This window comes from Procambarus clarkii, chromosome 28 (genome assembly GCF_040958095.1).
Source record: "Procambarus clarkii isolate CNS0578487 chromosome 28, FALCON_Pclarkii_2.0, whole genome shotgun sequence".
In the NCBI taxonomy this organism is placed as follows: Eukaryota; Metazoa; Arthropoda; class Malacostraca; order Decapoda; family Cambaridae; genus Procambarus; species Procambarus clarkii.
The window spans coordinates 7,967,006-7,984,788 of NC_091177.1; the positions used below are offsets into that span (position 1 = coordinate 7,967,006).

General features: G+C 46.1%; 2 protein-coding genes across 9 annotated transcripts in view; one reads left to right on the forward strand and one right to left on the reverse strand.

Moving 5' to 3' along the window:
- Positions 1–17,783, reverse strand: part of Trpm (transient receptor potential cation channel, subfamily M) — a 397,144-nt gene that overhangs the window by 184,295 nt on the left and 195,066 nt on the right. The window lies entirely within an intron of this gene.
- On the forward strand, positions 614–17,725 carry LOC138369363 (uncharacterized). Its single transcript, XM_069332604.1, has 3 exons — positions 614–793; positions 1,747–2,123; positions 16,603–17,725. The coding sequence occupies exons 1-3, from the start codon at positions 614–616 to the stop codon at positions 17,723–17,725; spliced, it is 1,680 nt and encodes a 559-aa protein (XP_069188705.1).

A 17,783-nucleotide genomic window follows, 5' to 3' on the forward strand; every position in this document is an offset into this window, starting at 1 on the left:
TTAGGGTTCTAAACATCCCGAATGTGAACGCGTGCCAAGAGTTAAGCTCTTTTAGAAGCACGATAATAGTGACAACCACACGGCTTCGCTGGAAAATGGTCCCGGGAAAGGTTGTTGTCGTTTTAGATGCAGCTACTGGGAACAAACAACAAGTTCCAAGTAGCACGGGCTATGGTGAGCCAGTAGTGGACTTACCTGGCACAGGAGCGGGGCTGTAACTGGGGTACGGGGAGAGAGAGAGAGAGAGATAGAGGGGTACGGGGAGAGAGAGAGAGAGAGAGAGAGAGAGAGAGAGAGAGAGAGAGAAGATTAAGCCACCCAAAAGGTGGCTTGGGCATGAATAGCCCATAAATGGTGGCCCTTTTGAGCCATTTCCAGTATCAATAGATGATACTGGAGATCTGTGGAGGTGCGACTGCACCCTGCGTGACGGGAGATGTCTCCCGTGAAGGAGGGTCCGGGGGAAGGATATGTGTTAACATATGCGTTGAAAAATGCAAGGAGGTGCGGTGCGGACCTTAAACAATGTGTGCGGGCGGAAGGCTAGGGGCAAGACTGATGGCGACCATGAGCTAGAGGTCAACAGGTACCACCAGGAGGAAGTGTGGCAACGATGTCAGTGTATGAAAGCGATATCAGGGGACGACAACGATGCCAGGATGCGGACAAGAACAGTAATCAATACGAAGATGAAGATGATAAAGAAGCCATGGCAGAGAGCAACCATCCGGCAACCAGGAGGCCTGGTCGACGACCGGGCCGCGGGGACGCTAAGCCCCGGAAGCACCTCAAGGTAACCATCCTCCGAATTGACAGTACGATTTAATACTAAGTGTAATAAGTACACTTTCTTACTGTCATAAACAGTGCATAATTGCACTTATGGGGCTGCTACATTTACCCAACTCCCTCCCACGATTTAATTCTCCTCGTTTTCTGTTAAGACACTCAGAATTTTAGAAATTAGTTTTCAATTTCAATCTAAAACACACAAGTTTTAATATATCAGGAATTTCTTTTTCAGGTTTATTAAACAATATAGATTTTATACAAAATTTTAAAATATCCTGAGTTACTTTACAATTTATTGATATATTTTAGTTTTGTTTTATTAGTTTTATAAAACTGTAATATCAATATAGCTATAGGTTAAGTACTAATTGTAATTAAGAAGCAATAAAATTATTATCTTCAAAAACTAAGACGGTTAGGTGAGGTTGTGGTTTTCTATTCAGTTTTTCAGGTAAACTCAAATATTCACAATATATTTGACAGTACGATCTAATACTAAGTGAAAATAAGTACAATTCCTAACTGCTATGAATAGTACATAATTGCACTTATTTGTCTTCTTACATTTACCACCCTATTTTTGGAGGACGTGTTGCAGAGAAACAGAGGAAGGGAAAGGAGAAGGGACTTGGACGCAGTAAACAACGAAAATAGAATGCTATAAAAGCAAGTACAAGAGAGAGAGAGAGAGAGAGAGAGAGAGAGAGAGAGAGAGAGAGAGAGAGAGAGAGATAAACACAGGGGAAATTCTGGAACTTGAGGCAGGAGAGGCAGGCAGGCAGGACGCGACACCTTCCCGCCCACACCACACCCACGTTGTGTCCTGGCGGGAACGGCGGCGGCCGAGCACAGCTTGACCCGCGCTAATCCTACCCGTACCACCACCACCAACAGAACACGAGCATCTACATCACCAGCAGTAGCAATAGCTGCAAACGCAACATCTAAAAGTAGCAGCAGCAAGCTACTAGCAGAAGCAGCAAGCAACTGGCAGAAGCAACAACAACAGGCAGAGGCAGCAACAGCAGCAAGCAGAAGCAACAGCAACATCTAGAAGCAGCAGCAGGCAGAAGCAGCAAGCAACAAGCAGAAGCAGCAACAGCAGCAAGCAGAAGCAGCAACAGCAGCAAGCAGAAGCAACAGCAACAGGCAGAAGCAGCAACAACAGCAAGCAGAAGCAATAGCAACAGGCAGAAGAAGCAACAGCAACAGGCAGAAGCAGCAACAACAGCAAGCAGAAGCAATAGCAACAGGCAGAAGCAACAACAGCAACAGGCAGAAGCAGCAACAGCAACAGACAGAAGCAGCAACAGCAGCAAGCAGAAGCAACAGTAACAGGCAGAAGAAGCAACAGCAACAGGCAGAAGCAGCAACAGCAGCAAGCAGAAGCAATAGCAACAGGCAGAAGCAACAACAGCAACAGGCAGAAGCAGCAACAGCAACAGGCAGAAGCAGCAACAGCAGCAAGCAGAAGCAACATTAGCAGAAGCAGAGGAAATAAAAACAAGACAGATGGGGAGACGGTGGAAGAAAAGCAATATAATTAATGAAGACGACAGAACTAAACGAAATTATGGGAAGATAAAATAGATGAAGGAGGAAAATATGCAAAGGAAACAAAAGAAGGTGAATTAGATAAGAAGAGAAGGAAGTAGAACTGAGGTTTTCAGGAAATGAGGAAGGGGGAACTGGAAAAGATGGGAAGGAAGGAAGGAAGGGTGACAGGAGGAAGAAGAGAAGGAAGGGGTAACAGGGGTTAAGAGGAGAATGAAGGGTAACAGGAGGACGAGAAAACGAATACAAGGAAGAAGGATAACAGGAGGAAGCAGGAAAACAGGAAGCAGGATAACAGGAGGACGGGGTGTGAGGAAGGAGGTGGCTTGACAAACGCAGCACATCCCAGGACAACCAGCCCGAGGAGGACACACAGAGGACAACAGCAACTCTCTCTCCACCACTAGAGAGAGAGAAAGAGCAGTCTGACCTGACACACACACACCAGTGTGGGAGGAGGTGAGGCGCTATAAAGCTCTGTCTTCACTGGTAACTGCATGCATCACCAGCTCTGGAGGTCTGCCGTCCGGCAGCCTGACTCGCTCTCCGGCAGCCTGGCTCGCTCTCCGGCGGCCTGGCTCGCTATCTCGCGGCCTGGCTCGCTATCTCGCGGCCTGGCTCGCTATCTCGCGGCCTGGCTCGCTATCTCGCGGCCTGGCTCGCTATCTCGCGGCCTGGCTCGCTATCTCGCGGCCTGGCTCGCTATCTCGCGGCCTGGCTCGCTATCTCGCGGCCTGGCTCGCTATCTCGCGGCCTGGCTCGCTATCTCGCGGCATGACTCGCTATCTCGCGGCCTGGCTCGCTATCTCGCGGCCTGGCTCGCTATCTCGCGGCCTGGCTCGCTATCTCGCGGCCTGGCTCGCTATCTCGCGGCCTGGCTCGCTATCTCGCGGCCTGGCTCGCTATCTCGCGGCATGACTCGCTATCTCGCGGTCTGGCAGACGTGAATTAGCTTCGTGCTGATTTAATTATTCAGCCTGGCGAGTCTGGTTAGCTTTCTGAGAACTTGAATCTTCCGTCTAAGGAAACTTTTTATTAGCGGAGATATGTTGAGGTAAAAGACAGAAATGATAATTGGAAGAACAAAACAGAATGAAGAAGGAAAGAAGATGAGACTGAAGAAGAGGATTATGGGAAGAAAAAAATATGAGCGGGCCTACCGTATAGAATTAAAATTTATTTACCTCTCTTCCTCAGACGAGCAAGAGATGAAGAGAAGAGGGGGAGGAGAGAAAGACGGAAGACAGAGGGAGGCAATAAACAGGTGGAAAATAGTTCTGTTGGGAGAAGAAAGAGTAAGGGGAAGACAGCAAGAGTGGAACAGGAAGTGGGAGAGAGGGAACATGTGTTATGTGAACCATGAGAGAGTACTCACCAGATGCGAGAGAGACAGCCAGAGTGAGATACAGACACAAACAGCCAGAGTGAGATACAGACACAAACAGCCAGAGTGAGATATAGACACAAACAGCCAGAGTGAGATATAGACACAAACAACCAGAGTGAGATATAGACACAAACAGCCAGAGTGAGATATAGACACAAACAGCCAGAGTGAGATATAGACACAAACAGCCAGAGTGAGATATAGACACAAACAGCCAGAGTGAGATATAGACACAAACAGCCAGAGTGAGATATAGACACAAACAGCCAGAGTGAGATATAGACACAAACAGCCAGAGTGAGATATAGACACAAACAGCCAGAGTGAGATACAGACACAAACAGCCAGAGTGAGATATAGACACAAACAGCCAGAGTGAGATATAGACACAAACAACCAGAGTGAGATATAGACACAAACAGCCAGAGTGAGATATAGACACAAACAGCCAGAGTGAGATATAGACACAAACAGCCAGAGTGAGATATAGACACAAACAGCCAGAGTGAGATATAGACACAAACAGCCAGAGTGAGATATAGACACAAACAGCCAGAGTGAGATATAGACACAAACAGCCAGAGTGAGATATAGACACAAACAGCCAGAGTGAGATATAGACACAAACAGCCGGAGTGAGATACAGACACAAACAACCAGAGTGAGATACAGACACAAACAGCCAGAGTGAGATACAGACACAAACAGGCGTAGTCAGATAGACACAAATAAACAGACAGAATACGACAAAGACCCAGGTAGGAACATCTTAAAGAGGAAAACCAATTAGAAGACCGTATTAAAGACCATAATTAATGACTAATCCCACGACCAAGTCCAGCACATAACCACTCACTTTGTCACAGTGGGATAAACAGCATCATAATATTAGTGTCAAACGAGCGTCAGGTACTCGCAAAACCACTCCAGTGGCACTTTGAATTTTAAGAACGAATGGACTTGAAGGATAGACGTATACAACTAGGGACTTGGTCGACTGCCCGAGGACCTTATAGTAGAGCAGCATAGGGAAGGAAAATGCGTGTTCCGCGACAGAATTCGTGATGAAATGTTAGGGGGGTTATTCAATTTTAATTATTCAATGATCAACTACCTGCAGATGAATCATTTCTATACTGGCACGCCAGATTCTGGTGCGTATAATTGTGACGACATCACCAAGATGGCTGCCGTCGATAATTACTCAAATTATGCTATATATTCGTTATTTTCGGTTCGATTGTAATGTATTATAGCTAATTTTAAAGGTAATTTTGTGTACAGCAAAAATGGTTATTAACAAGTTTTGGATAGAACCAGTGATTTATGAGATAAAGGTCTATATAGATATTTTGTCTTTATCTCCTCAAATAAATTCAATAAGTATATCACATGTGTCATGAAAACCGAGCTAATATTAACAGAATTCACTGATAGTAATAAATTATCATTGATAACAATAACTGTTGAAAATAATCCACAATATGTTACTAATATGCTAATTTCTGAGATGTCTATATCTATGAGAGGTCTCTATCTATAAGATGTCTCTGATGTCATTTTCACTCTCACTCTTATTCCTGCAGCTGTTATAGTGTGAGTGCGGCAGAGTTCACAGTCCCTCCGCACTCACACGCGTGCGTGTGTGTGTGTGTGTGTGTGTGTGTGTGTGTGTGTGTGTGTGTGTGTGTGTGTGTGTGTGTGTGTGTGTGTGTTTACTAGTTGTGTTTACTAGTTGTGTTTTTGCGGGGGTTGAGCTTTGCTCTTTCGGCCCGCCTCTCAACTGTCAATCAACTGTTTACTAAGTACTTTTTGTGTGTGTGTGTGTGTGTGTGTGTGTGTGTGTGTGTGTGTGTGTGTGTGTGTGTGAGTGTGTGAGTGTGTGAGTGTGTGAGTGTGTGTGTGTGTGTGTGTGTGTGTGTGTGTGTGTGTGTGTGTGTGTGTGTGTGTGTGTGTGTGTGTGTGTGTGATGAGCTACTCGCTGAGCACGGTGGACTACCTCTTGTTGTTTACACAGCTGCACCTAATTACATGCAGGATGGGATGTGTGGACCACCTGGAGCACATCACACACACACACTAAGCTTTGTGTTTTCCAGTATCCGTGTCCCCCTCCGTGTCCAGTGGGAGATGGCAGTGGCGGCCCGCTCCCAGGTTGTGTACTCGCCCAGTTACACTTGCAGGGGGATGAGGTACGGCTCTTGGGTACCACCTGCTTGATGGGGTTCTGGGAGTTCTTCTACTCCCCATCCCCGGCCCGAGGCCAGGCTCTCAACACTTAGTCACTCGCTGTGTAGATTCAAGAGCTAACTGAGCTCTGTTGTATCTACTTTTAAAGCTGTGTGTGAAGTTTGCTTCCAACACTTTACTACTAAATACATTCTGTTAACCGTCATGAAGTTTGAAAAAAAAGGATTTCTTAAGTCTCTGGCTCGTTAGGATGCTTACTTTCCCTCTGTACCCACTCATTTGTACTCACCTAGTTGTGCTTGCGGGAGTTGAGCTCTGGCTCTTTGGTTCCGCCTCTCAACCGTCAATCAACAGGTGTACAGGTTCCCGAGTCTATTGGGAACCTGTAATTATATCCATTAATTGTGTAATTATATCCATGCAAGAGACTCTCTCCTTGTCTGCCCTGTCTATTTCCCTGCGTATTTTCAATGTATTTGACATGTCTCTCCTGTTTCTTGTCTCTTATTAATTTCTTTAGCCTTTTCTTGGAATTCATACCTCGCAGTTCTGGGACTAATCTGGTGATATACCTCTAAACATTCCCCAGCTTAGTTTGATCTTTAATGAGAAAGAGTCCACACTGGTGCAGTATATTCTCCTGATGTGAGCTTTTAATCACAGCTTGGAACTATCTTAAAGAACTAAGTTTTCTCTCTCTGATTTCCGGAGGATTTGATTTCCCATGTTATTCCTTGTGCCCAGCCTCCCGTTCCCAGCAGTCTTCCATCGCTTTTAACCCTCTCATAATTTTGGCATCATTAGCCAACACTGAGAGGACGGAGTCTATCCCGTCTGGTCAGTCGTTCACAAGGATTAGGAATAGGATTGGCGCCAGTACTGACTGGTGTGTGACGAGATAGGTAACATCACGCCAGTCTGCCTCTCCCATCACGGTGACTGTGTGTAACAGTACCTTCCCCCTGTCACTCCTGCCTCTCTCTCCATTTCGTACACTAGTCTCCTGGTGGGGACTGGGCCAAATGCTGACAATTTAAAGGTATAAAATCCCTTCTCCCTTCTCTGTTTTGCCTGATGAGGAGGGGAGAGAGGGAGGGAGGGAGAGAGGGAGAGAGGGAGAGAGGGAGAGAGGGAGAGAGGGAGAGAGGGAGAGAGGGAGAGAGAGAGAGAGAGAGAGAGAGAGAGAGAGAGAGAGAGAGAGAGAGAGAGAGAGAGAGAGAGAGAGAGAGAGAGAGAGAGAGAGAGAGACAGAGAGACAGAGAGAGAGAGAGAGAGAAAGACAGAGAGAGAGAGAAAGACAGAGAGAGAGAGAGAAAGACAGAGAGAGAGAGACAGAGAGAGAGAGACAGACAGAGAGACAAAGACAGAGAAAGACAGACAGACCAACAGACAGACAGACAGACAGACAGACAGACAGACAGACAGACAGACAGACAGACAGACAGACCAACAGACAGACAGACAGACAGACAGACAGACAGACAGACAGACAGACAGACAGACAGACAGACAGAGGCGCGCCACCTGACCTGGTGGTGACCTTGGCTGGTGGTGGTGGTGCGGGGGTCACCGTGCACGGCCGCTCACGCCGTCAGCTGGGCTTCCTGGAGGTGTGACGACGAAGAGGAAAATTATGCTCCTCCATTTCTTTGTTGTCTTAATTTTTTTGCGCTCGCAAGAGTGCGTTTAATAATCTTTTTTTCATGTGTTCAGTTATTTTTACCTGCTGCTCGAAAACCTGTGTCCTTGGAAGCCGAGTCCAGGCTGTTGGACGCGGCTGTTTACAGCCTGACGTATGAATCACAGCCTGGTTGATCAGGTATCATTTAGAGGCGGGTGGATGTGTGTTTATGCGTGTTGGTGGGTGGGTGTGCGTGTGTGTGTACTCATCTCGTTGTGCTTACGGGGGTTGAGCTCTGGCTCTTTGGTCCCGCCTCTCAACTGTCAGTCAACTGGTGAACAGATTCTGGAGCCTACTGGGCTCTATCCAATCTACATTTGAAACTGTGTATGGAGTCTTCTCTCATAAAAATCCTAGTTTTATATGCAAAGGTGCAATGGTACTATAATCTGTGTCCTTATCTATGTCCGATATGAGGATGAAAGAAAATACTGGAGCAAGCACAGTACCCTGGGGGACTGAGCTCTTCACGGTTGATGGGCCGGATTTTATTTGTTGACTATTACACATTGAGTTCTATTAGTCAGGAATTTGTAGATCCATCTGCCTATTTTTCCGGTAATTCCTTTTGAACGCATTTTGTGTGCAATAACACCATGGTCACATTTGTCAAAGGCTTTTGCGAAATCTGTGTAAATTACATCAGCGTTTTGTTTGTCTTCCATGGCATCTAATGCCATGTCATAGTGGTCCAGCAACTGCGACAGGTAAGAGCGCCCTGTTCTGAAACCATGTTGTCCTCAAGGTCTTAGTAAACTTGTTCCCAGTTAATGCTTCATCTTGCCCTGTCTACATGACTCAGCTCTCTCTTTCATGATACAATCATCCTAGCAAATCTCTGTTCATTTTATAATATATATATTATATATTATATATTATATATATATATATATATATATATATATATATATATATATATATATATATATATATATATATATATATATATATTACAAATTAAAAAAATACAATTAAAAGTAACACATTAAAATTGTGTGTATGTATATATGTATACATACACACAATGCATTATGAAAATATAAAAAACCAGGAGAGACAAAAGTAACTGTAAAGAAGCAGGTGTCTCATACCAGCAGGTCTGAGGGGTCTACTGACTGGACATTCAGTAATGTAGCGTAAGAGAGCATGAACCAGTTAACTGACTTTGGACATGGAGTGCTCTAGGTTGGGGTGCTCAACCCTGCATAGCCACCTTCCGCAGGTAATGGGAGCCCAATCGCATCCTTCTTTGGCAAAAACTATGTGCACTTTGTGCTGTCCTATACTAGTGCTTTTAGGTCATAGACAGCCTGAAGTTTCATTCCAATCAAACATGAAAGTCTAGAGCAATATAATCTTGACAACAGAGATGGAGACTCCTAGGTCTAGTTCAAGCTTATCCTTGTACATGCTATTTTGGCTGTTATGTCTGTGTCATCATAAGGAGTTATATGTGTGAGAGTGTCCATACTAAAGAGATTCTGACACTTTCAGTCTGTGCAGCGAGCAATTTATTTATAATTGCTATATCATACACGCGCCACTGAACGTGTGACGGAGCGGGGGGGGGGGGGGGGGGACAGAGGATGACAATGTGGCTATTATATGGTTCTTACTGTCGACCTTGCAGAATTGTTCAAGGGCTTGAAGAGCAGACTTTGAATCACGGAAAATTATTCCACCTCCTTTGAACTGTAGGTCGTTGCAATGCAGTTGGATGTTAAACTTGACACCGAAAGTCTGCTTACAAAAGTTCCTCTTTTTTTTATTAATATATTAGGTACATCTGCATTTGTGCAGATACCCTAGACCATATGAAGGGGAGTACAGTGTGTCAAAAAGCTAGCTACGTGATGCTAAAAAATCCCCATCACACAGGATGGTTAGTCATACAGAGGCATGTGATAAGCGGTCTGCATTGGCAGACTCTGGGTGCATTATGAGGATATCATCAACACAAGAGTGAATAAGGTAGCAGTGGTAATACAAGTCCCCATCTCGCAGGATGGTTAGTCATACAGGGCCATATGTTTAGTGGCCTGTACTGGCAAATTTTGGGTACACTGTGAGGATATCTTCAAGAATACGAGAGTGAATAAAGTAATTGCAAAGCTCCAGGTACCTCATGCCAACTGGTCTGAAAGGTCTAATAACTGGGCATTCGGTGATGTAGTGTGGGAGATCATGCCGCAGTTCCTGCTCACAGAGTTTGCACCTGGAGTGCTCAGGATTGGGAGACCCGTCACCTGTAGCCACCTGCCACAGGTAACGGTAACCCAACCTGATCCTTGCAACCACTGTGTCGCACAGTCTAGTGGACGTTTTGTGCTGTCCATAAATATAGGTTTCAGATCTGAACAAATCATAGCTTTTTATACTAGTGCTTGCAGGTCGTTGGGAGTTTCTTTCCTGTCAGGCCTGAGTGTTTGGACCAATATAGTTTTGACAGGAGAGAAGGGAATACCTAGATCTAATTCAACTTCATATTTGTTACACGCTAATTTGGCTGCAATGTCTGTCTCATACTCATTATGATGGGTTATATCTCATGTCTCATTATGATGGGTTATATTTATGTGTGATGGTATCCATACAAAGGAGATTCGAGACCCTTTGTTCTGTGCAGCAATTATGTCATTTATAATTGGTAATATGAGGTTCTTGCTGTCGATCTTCCAGGAGAAGTTTTCGATTGCTTGAAGAGCAGACCTTGAATCACAAAATATTATTTCTCCTCCAATGTTTTTTTAATGTACAGGTAGCTAGTTGTAATGCTGCTAGTTCTGCTTGTGTGGAGGTCAGCCAGTTGTTTAACCTGACGCTGACAGTCTTTGTGCAAATATTATTTCTATAAAACCTACATGCTGCTGCAGTCCGTCCAGTAGAAGATTAGACTGAGTCGTCGGTGTAGAAAAAAAAAATTATCTTGCGGGCATGACGTGAGAAAGTCTACGGGGACGACGACCACGGTTTAACTATGATACCCAGATGGGCGCCAACGTAACATGATGAAGCGGGTAACTAATGTTATGGGGATTATATTATAGTTCCCGCTATTGTCTGCTTGCGTCTTGAGCATCATCCTTAAGCGGCATCACAGAAATCATAACTAAAACAAGAAGCATTATAGATACAATTAGTTGAATGTTTATTCAGGAATCCAATCAACTAAATTCTCGTTCACACACACACATATACCAGAAATTGTGCTAAACATAATCACACATTCATGCGCGAGTATAAGATCTTACTCACCAACACACAAACACCAAGACATCTATGTCACTACAATGCCGTATGTATATGTATGTGAGTTCACACACACCCACACACACACACAAATGTGTGTGTGTGTGTGTGTGTGTGGAAAAAATTAATTAGTACTTAGTAACAATTGATTGACGGTTGAGAGGCAGGCCGAAAGAGCAGAACCCAACCCCCGCAAGCACAACTAGGTGAATACACACACACACACACACACACACACACACACACAATAAAACACTTGGCTGCCGAAGCGTATAAAGTACGCTTGAAATGATTCCTTTGTGGAAGATGAAAGAAACAAAGAGGACCAACTTGAAAGCAGACGCCAGTATAGAAAAAAATACTGAAATTGCAGGCACAAATATGCAAAAATAGAAAATTTAATTTAGAAAGACAGAAAGACTAAACAAATGTCACTCGCAAATAAAGTTTTGCAAAGAGGAATTATGGATCAAATCTCCAGTTTTATGGAGAACAAAATGAACTTCACAATCCAGGTCAACATGCGTTTAGAACAGGTAGATTCTACCTTTGGCAATTATTTAACCATTCTGACAAAATCACGGAATCAGTAGAAGAAAAACAAAATGCAGATGTTGTATACACGGATTAAGCAAAGACTTGTGATAAATGTGACCACGGAGTTATAGTCCATAAAATGTGATCCATTGGAATAACAGGTAAAGTAGGGATCTTCTTGAGGTTATCTTGAGATGATTTCGGGGCTTTTTTTTAGTGTCCCCGCGGCCCGGTCCTCGACCAGGCCTCCACCCCCAGGAAGCAGCCCGTGACAGCTGATTAACTCCCAGGTACCTATTTACTGCTAGGTAACAGGGACATTCAGGGTGAAAGAAAATTTGCCCATTTGTTTCTGCCTCGTGCGGGAATCGAACCCACGCCACAGAATTACGAGTCCTGCGCGCTATCCACCAGGCTACGAGGCCCCTTGAACGCAATGATTAGCAGTCAATCACATCAAATCTAATCCAGGAACAGTTAAAAGCTCTATATGTCAGGGCACTAAGGTTTTTTCTCGTTCCCCTATAGACAAAAAAAACAAATCACAACATCGTGTCATCCTTAGCATAAGATGCCAAAATTAGCATGAAAATTATGTCTGTAAAAGTCACTGAAAACTACAAAGTAATATAAAAATAGCCATTGATTGGGCAACAAAAAATATATGATTTTAGCAGTGATCCAAATACTTAGGTGCGGTAAAAATGAAGTCCTAAAACGAAATACAGGATACAAGACACACCCAGATCTCCTCATAGAGGTAAACAACATGTCAAGCATCTGGAACTAATGATGTCAGATGTCCTACTGTTTAGTAAGCGTAACAAATACAACATCAACAAGGACAATGAAAGGATGGCATGAAAACCTTCAAATCCAGAGATTCCACTACACTGCTCCTAATATTGAAATCACTTGTGCTTTCACGCCGTGAGTATTGCTCGGTGCGCATTTTCTCTCTCAAGGAAGGATATATTTCTCAAGTAAATACTGAAGGGAATACTGAGAACATATACGGCACTCAGATACGACAAAGCACCTAAAATACTGAGACCATCTCAAAGCTCATAAAACGTAGTCTGTAGAAAAAGGAGACGAGTGAAGTACCACATAATATATATACATGGAAGACCCCAGAGGGTCAGCTTCCAAATATCACAGTAAAACAACATGCTGGAGCGAACCATATAGTAGGAAATGCAGACTAGAGCCATCGAAGAGCAGAGGTGCCATGGACACAATCAGGGAACACTGTATGAACATCAGAGGTCAGAGAGGTCCACATCAGAGGTCAGAGAGGTCCACATCAGAGGTCCACGGCTGTTCAACAACTTACCAACAACAATTACAAGTAGTGCCGGAACACAAGTGGAGGTGTTCAAGAAACCAACAGACAAGTGTCGAAAGGTTATAATATATTTAATGTTACGCTACACTAATAGACCTACAGGGTGAAGCTGGTGCTATATATTGGTTACCTGACGTCATATCTAGACTTCTGTTTGAGAGAAATGTCCCACATGTGGACCAGCCTAGGCATGAAGGATGAAAAAAAGGAGATTTTCTACAATTTGGATTGTATATGCGAACGACGTGTTTTGTAACACGCAGGGAAATACTAACAAGAACAACCTCGAAACAAAAACAATTACACACATATACACACACATAATATTATATATATATATATATATATATATATATATATATATATAGAGAGAGAGAGAGAGAGAGAGAGAGAGAGAGAGAGAGAGAGAGAGAGAGAGAGAGAGAGAGAGAGAGAGAGAGAGAGAGAGAGAGAGAGAGAGAGAGAGAGAGAGAGAGAGAGAGAGAGAGAGAGAGCAACGTCGCCGTTACAAAATTTCCCGCTTGCATTCTGATATTGATATTGGAAATATATGAGAAAGCCAAACAAAGGAGCGTGTTTAAAGCTCGGGTCCAGAGTCACTTCCTGGTACACTAACAAAACACGGCTTGATCCACCAACAATTGTATTCAGAATGTCGAAAAATTCAATACAATATAGTAACGAGCCTCGCCCACGGCCCAGGGCGAGGCTCAGATGAGGCGGCGTGGCCGAGGGAGCCCTCAGACGTAACACAGGCGTCGCTGTGTTTATCTCTGAGTGTCCAAGCTAACTGGAATCTCAGACATAAACAATGTAACAAATGTGTTGGCACTCCTCCCCCACCCCCACAATACCGGATACATCCTGTGTGTGTGTGTGTGTGTGTGTGTGTGTGTGTGTGTGTGTGTGTGTGTGTGTGTGTGTGTGTGTGTGTGTGTGTGTGTGTGTGTTGTGACGATAATCTCTTTCTAGAGAGATTGAGCCTGCTCTTCCCTACTTCAAGTTACGTCCCAAAATACAAGTATAAGATGCTACATTCAAGATACGTCACCGGTAGCACAAAACGTTTTGACCAGGAGGCAAAACGTACCCAATTCCCCCAACTCCACACACCCTCCACACGCCGGCTCGTCATCAAACCAGCTAACTACCCTTCACCAGCCTGCCTGCTCTTGATTGGTTTCTCGCCAGCCGCGCACCTGCACACCGCACCTCAGGGCCCTCTACCCGAGTCGACGTCTGAGCCTGACCAGCTATCAATTTCAGAATATTCCTTGTGCTCTTAGCGTTGACATCTCTCTCTCGCATACTAGCTCATTACCTCGTATACGAAGGGAGGTTTCAGCCATAGCCGATATTCTCAGCACCATTTTATTATATTACCTTTATATTATTGTGTCTCCCATTGTCTTTGCAGTTCTTTATTATTTCATTGAATTTTTAATTCCCCGAGATTTGTCTTTATTTTCATTTATGTTTAAAGTAAATATATTAAAGTTTCATTGTTCATACTTTGTGTTTTACGTGTTCCTCCCTCTAACTTACCACAGACAACAGGCACGCAGTCTATATTTTTGTTTTAAGTGTGACCAGGCTTTGACACCTGCCATTGGAGGACTGCCGAACATCAACACTTTCCCGTCACAGTGTGTACTCACCTATTTGTGTCTACAGGATCGAGCATTGACTCTTGGATCCCGCCTTTCGAGCATCGGTTGTTTACAGCAATGATTCCGGTCCTATTTCCCTATCATACCTAGTTTTAAAATTATGAATATTATTTGCTTCCACAACCTGTTCCTTAAGTGCATTCCATTTTCCCACTACTCTCACACTAAAAGAAAACTTCCTAACATCCCTGTGACTCATCTGAGTTTCCAGCTTCCACCCATGTCCCCTCGTTCTGTTACTATTCCGTGTGAACATTTCGTCTATGTCCACTCTGTCAATCCCCCCTGTGTATGTGTGTGTTAGTGAGTGAGTGTGTTTATTTACTTCCTCTACCCATCCCTCTTCCTTTCCCTCTCTGCCCATCTCAGTGCCCTTTTGTTTTCAAGAGGACGACAACACATGTTCCAGAACCATTTGTCCCCGAGCCAAAGAAACAACTGGACTCGGAGGGAAATAAAGAGTAATGGGAGTAGCGGAGTTCCCCATAACAGGTCTCTTAGTACCTGTTGTTGTTGTTCACGAAGGGAAGCCTCTGTGGTTCCCCGTGATGCTGCTCTTCCTCTCAGGTGTGGTCTTTCCCTGTGATGCTGGTCTTGCACTGAGATGCTTGTCTTTTCCCCCCTGGGGTATGGAGTCTCCCCTGGAATATTGGCGTGTCCCAGGATACCAGACCAATGTGTGTGTGTGTGTGTGTGTGTGTGTGTGTGTGTGTGTGTGTGTGTGTGTGTGTGTGTGTGTGTGTGTGTGTGTGTGTGTGTGACTTGAGTGATGTCTCAGGACAACCAAAGCAGTGTTCACAAGGACAACAGCGCCTGTCTGATGAGGTTTTCCACTCCGGCTGAATAGAATGCCGCTCCGTGATAAGCTTAGCCCCCGTTATTGCTCTGCTCCGCCTGTCAAGTCAGTCTAACTCGGGTCTTCCCCCCTTCCAATAACAACTTTCACACCTCTTCCAACACAGGCTCATAATCCCCTCTTACTAACAACCCTCCCATACACATCTTTCCAGACCTACACCCCCTCCCCCCACTCTGGTACCCCTTTCTACGCTGCCTCTTGCCCAGTGCGCGCACTCGGGTCATTTCCAGAGTGCAAGGAGCAATCTCAACGTTGCACAAACACCCGCCATGTTCATGGCCCCGTTTTTAAAGCGCAGTAAACGCCAGACACAAAACAAATTTTGATTTTTTTTTGGTCCGCTGGAGTATTCTCGCAAACAATCTGCGAGAGATAAATGCTGCATATCGCACTCAGGTCCTGGCACTAAGTTGAGAGAGAGAGAGAGAGAGAGAGAGAGAGAGAGAGAGAGAGAGAGAGAGAGAACTCTCGGGGTTGATGGAGACATCTCTCACAAAAAGTTGGACCAAGTTATCACAAGTCAAGCCTGGCCTCAGGCCGGGCTCCGGGAGTAGAAGAACTCCCAGAACAATCTCCAGGTATCCTCCAGGTGGTGGATGGCATTTGGAGTGGATGGCAGTGGGTGTGGATGGCAACGGATGTGGGTGGCAGCGGGTGTAGATGGCAGGTGCCCCCCGCCCATCACCCACACTCAACCCGTTGTACTAATCCCTCTGAATATTCAGGCTCCTCGCTGGCACCCGGCTTGTTCACAGTGAAATATTAAAGCCTTACAATGGGCGATTAGCGCTCTCCAGCGTGAGGGGGGGGGGAGGGGGGATATGCTTAGGACTGATCGCTATTACTCTTAATCCTCAGAGTGACGTTGTTCAACAAGACCCTTTATTACGATCTTCAATTATTTATGGATTTTACACACACACACGCACACACACACACACTTATCATCTTAAAACTACAACTACATGAGTTAACGAAATGTCAACCAAATGAGCACCTGAAGTGGTGAGGGCAGATGTTAGAGAATGATGAGGTTAACTACCTACTACCTCTTTAACTACCACTTAACTACCGCTGGGAGGATACACAATCTTCAACTTTGTCAAGGATTAGTTAGTCAATCGGTAAGTTGTCTCTTGCTGTGTAAACCACAACTTACTCGACGGTTAGTATGCACACAGCTAATTCAAACACAACTCACTCCAACTGGTATACCTCAGTTTACATTTATATAGTGGACCATCTGACTGGTTTTTATTAGTGAAATAATTTAAACGAGTTTCCGACGCCTTTTATATATCCTGGTAGAGTAACGTGCTTGTATGGTGCCCTCAGACCAGCTGCCCGCTCCGTCACTCCCTCAGACCAGCCGCCTGCTCCGTCACTCCCTCAGACCAGCCGCCAGCCCCGTCACTCCCTCAGACCAGCCGCCCGCTCCGTCACTCCCTCAGACCAGCTGCCCGCTCCGTCACTCCCTCAGACCAGCCGCCAGCTCCGTCACTCCCTCAGACCAGCCGCCTACTCCGTCACTCCCTCAGACCAGCCGCCAGCTCCGTCACTCCCTCAGACCAGCCGCCAGCTCCGTCACTCCCTCAGACCAGCCGCCCGCCCCGTCACTCCCTCAGACCAGCCGCCCGCCCCGTCACTCCCTCAGACCAGCCGCCAGCTCCGTCACTCCCTCAGACCAGCCGCCCGCCCCGTCACTCCCTCAGACCAGCCGCCCACTCCGTCACTCCCTCAGACCAGCCGCCAGCTCCGTCACTCCCTCAGACCAGCCGGCCGCTCCGTCACTCCCTCAGACCAGCTGCCTGCTCCGTCACTCCCTCAGACCAGCCGCCCGCTCCGTCACTCCTTCAGACCAGCTGCCAGCTCCGTCACTCCCTCAGACCAGCCGCCCGCTCCGTCACTCCTCAGACCAGCCGCCCGCTCCGTCACTCCCTCAGACCAGCCGCCCGCCCCGTCACTCCCTCAGACCAGCCGCCCGCCCCGTCACTCCCTCAGACCAGCCGCCCGCCCCGTCACTCCCTCAGACCAGCCGCCCACTCCGTCACTCCCTCAGACCAGCCGCCCGCTCCGTCACTCCCTCAGACCAGCTGCCTGCTCCGTCACTCCCTCAGACCAGCCGGCCGCTCCGTCACTCCCTCAGACCAGCTGCCTGCTCCGTCACTCCTTCAGACCAGCCACCCGCTACGTCACTCCCTCAGACCAGCCGCCAGCTCCGTCACTCCCTCAGACCAGCCGGCCGCTCCGTCACTCCCTCAGACCAGCTGCCTGCTCCGTCACTCCCTCAGACCAGCCGCCCGCCCCGTCACTCCCTCAGACCAGCCGCCCGCCCCGTCACTCCCTCAGACCAGCCGCCCGCTCCGTCACTCCCTCAGACCATATTCCCCTTCCGTTCATGTTGTTATTCTATTGTGCAAATTTGGGACCTGGCCTTCAAGTATCTTCCATGTATTAATTATCTGATACCTCTCTCGTCTCCTTTCCAAAGAGTACATTTCGAGAGCTTTGAGACA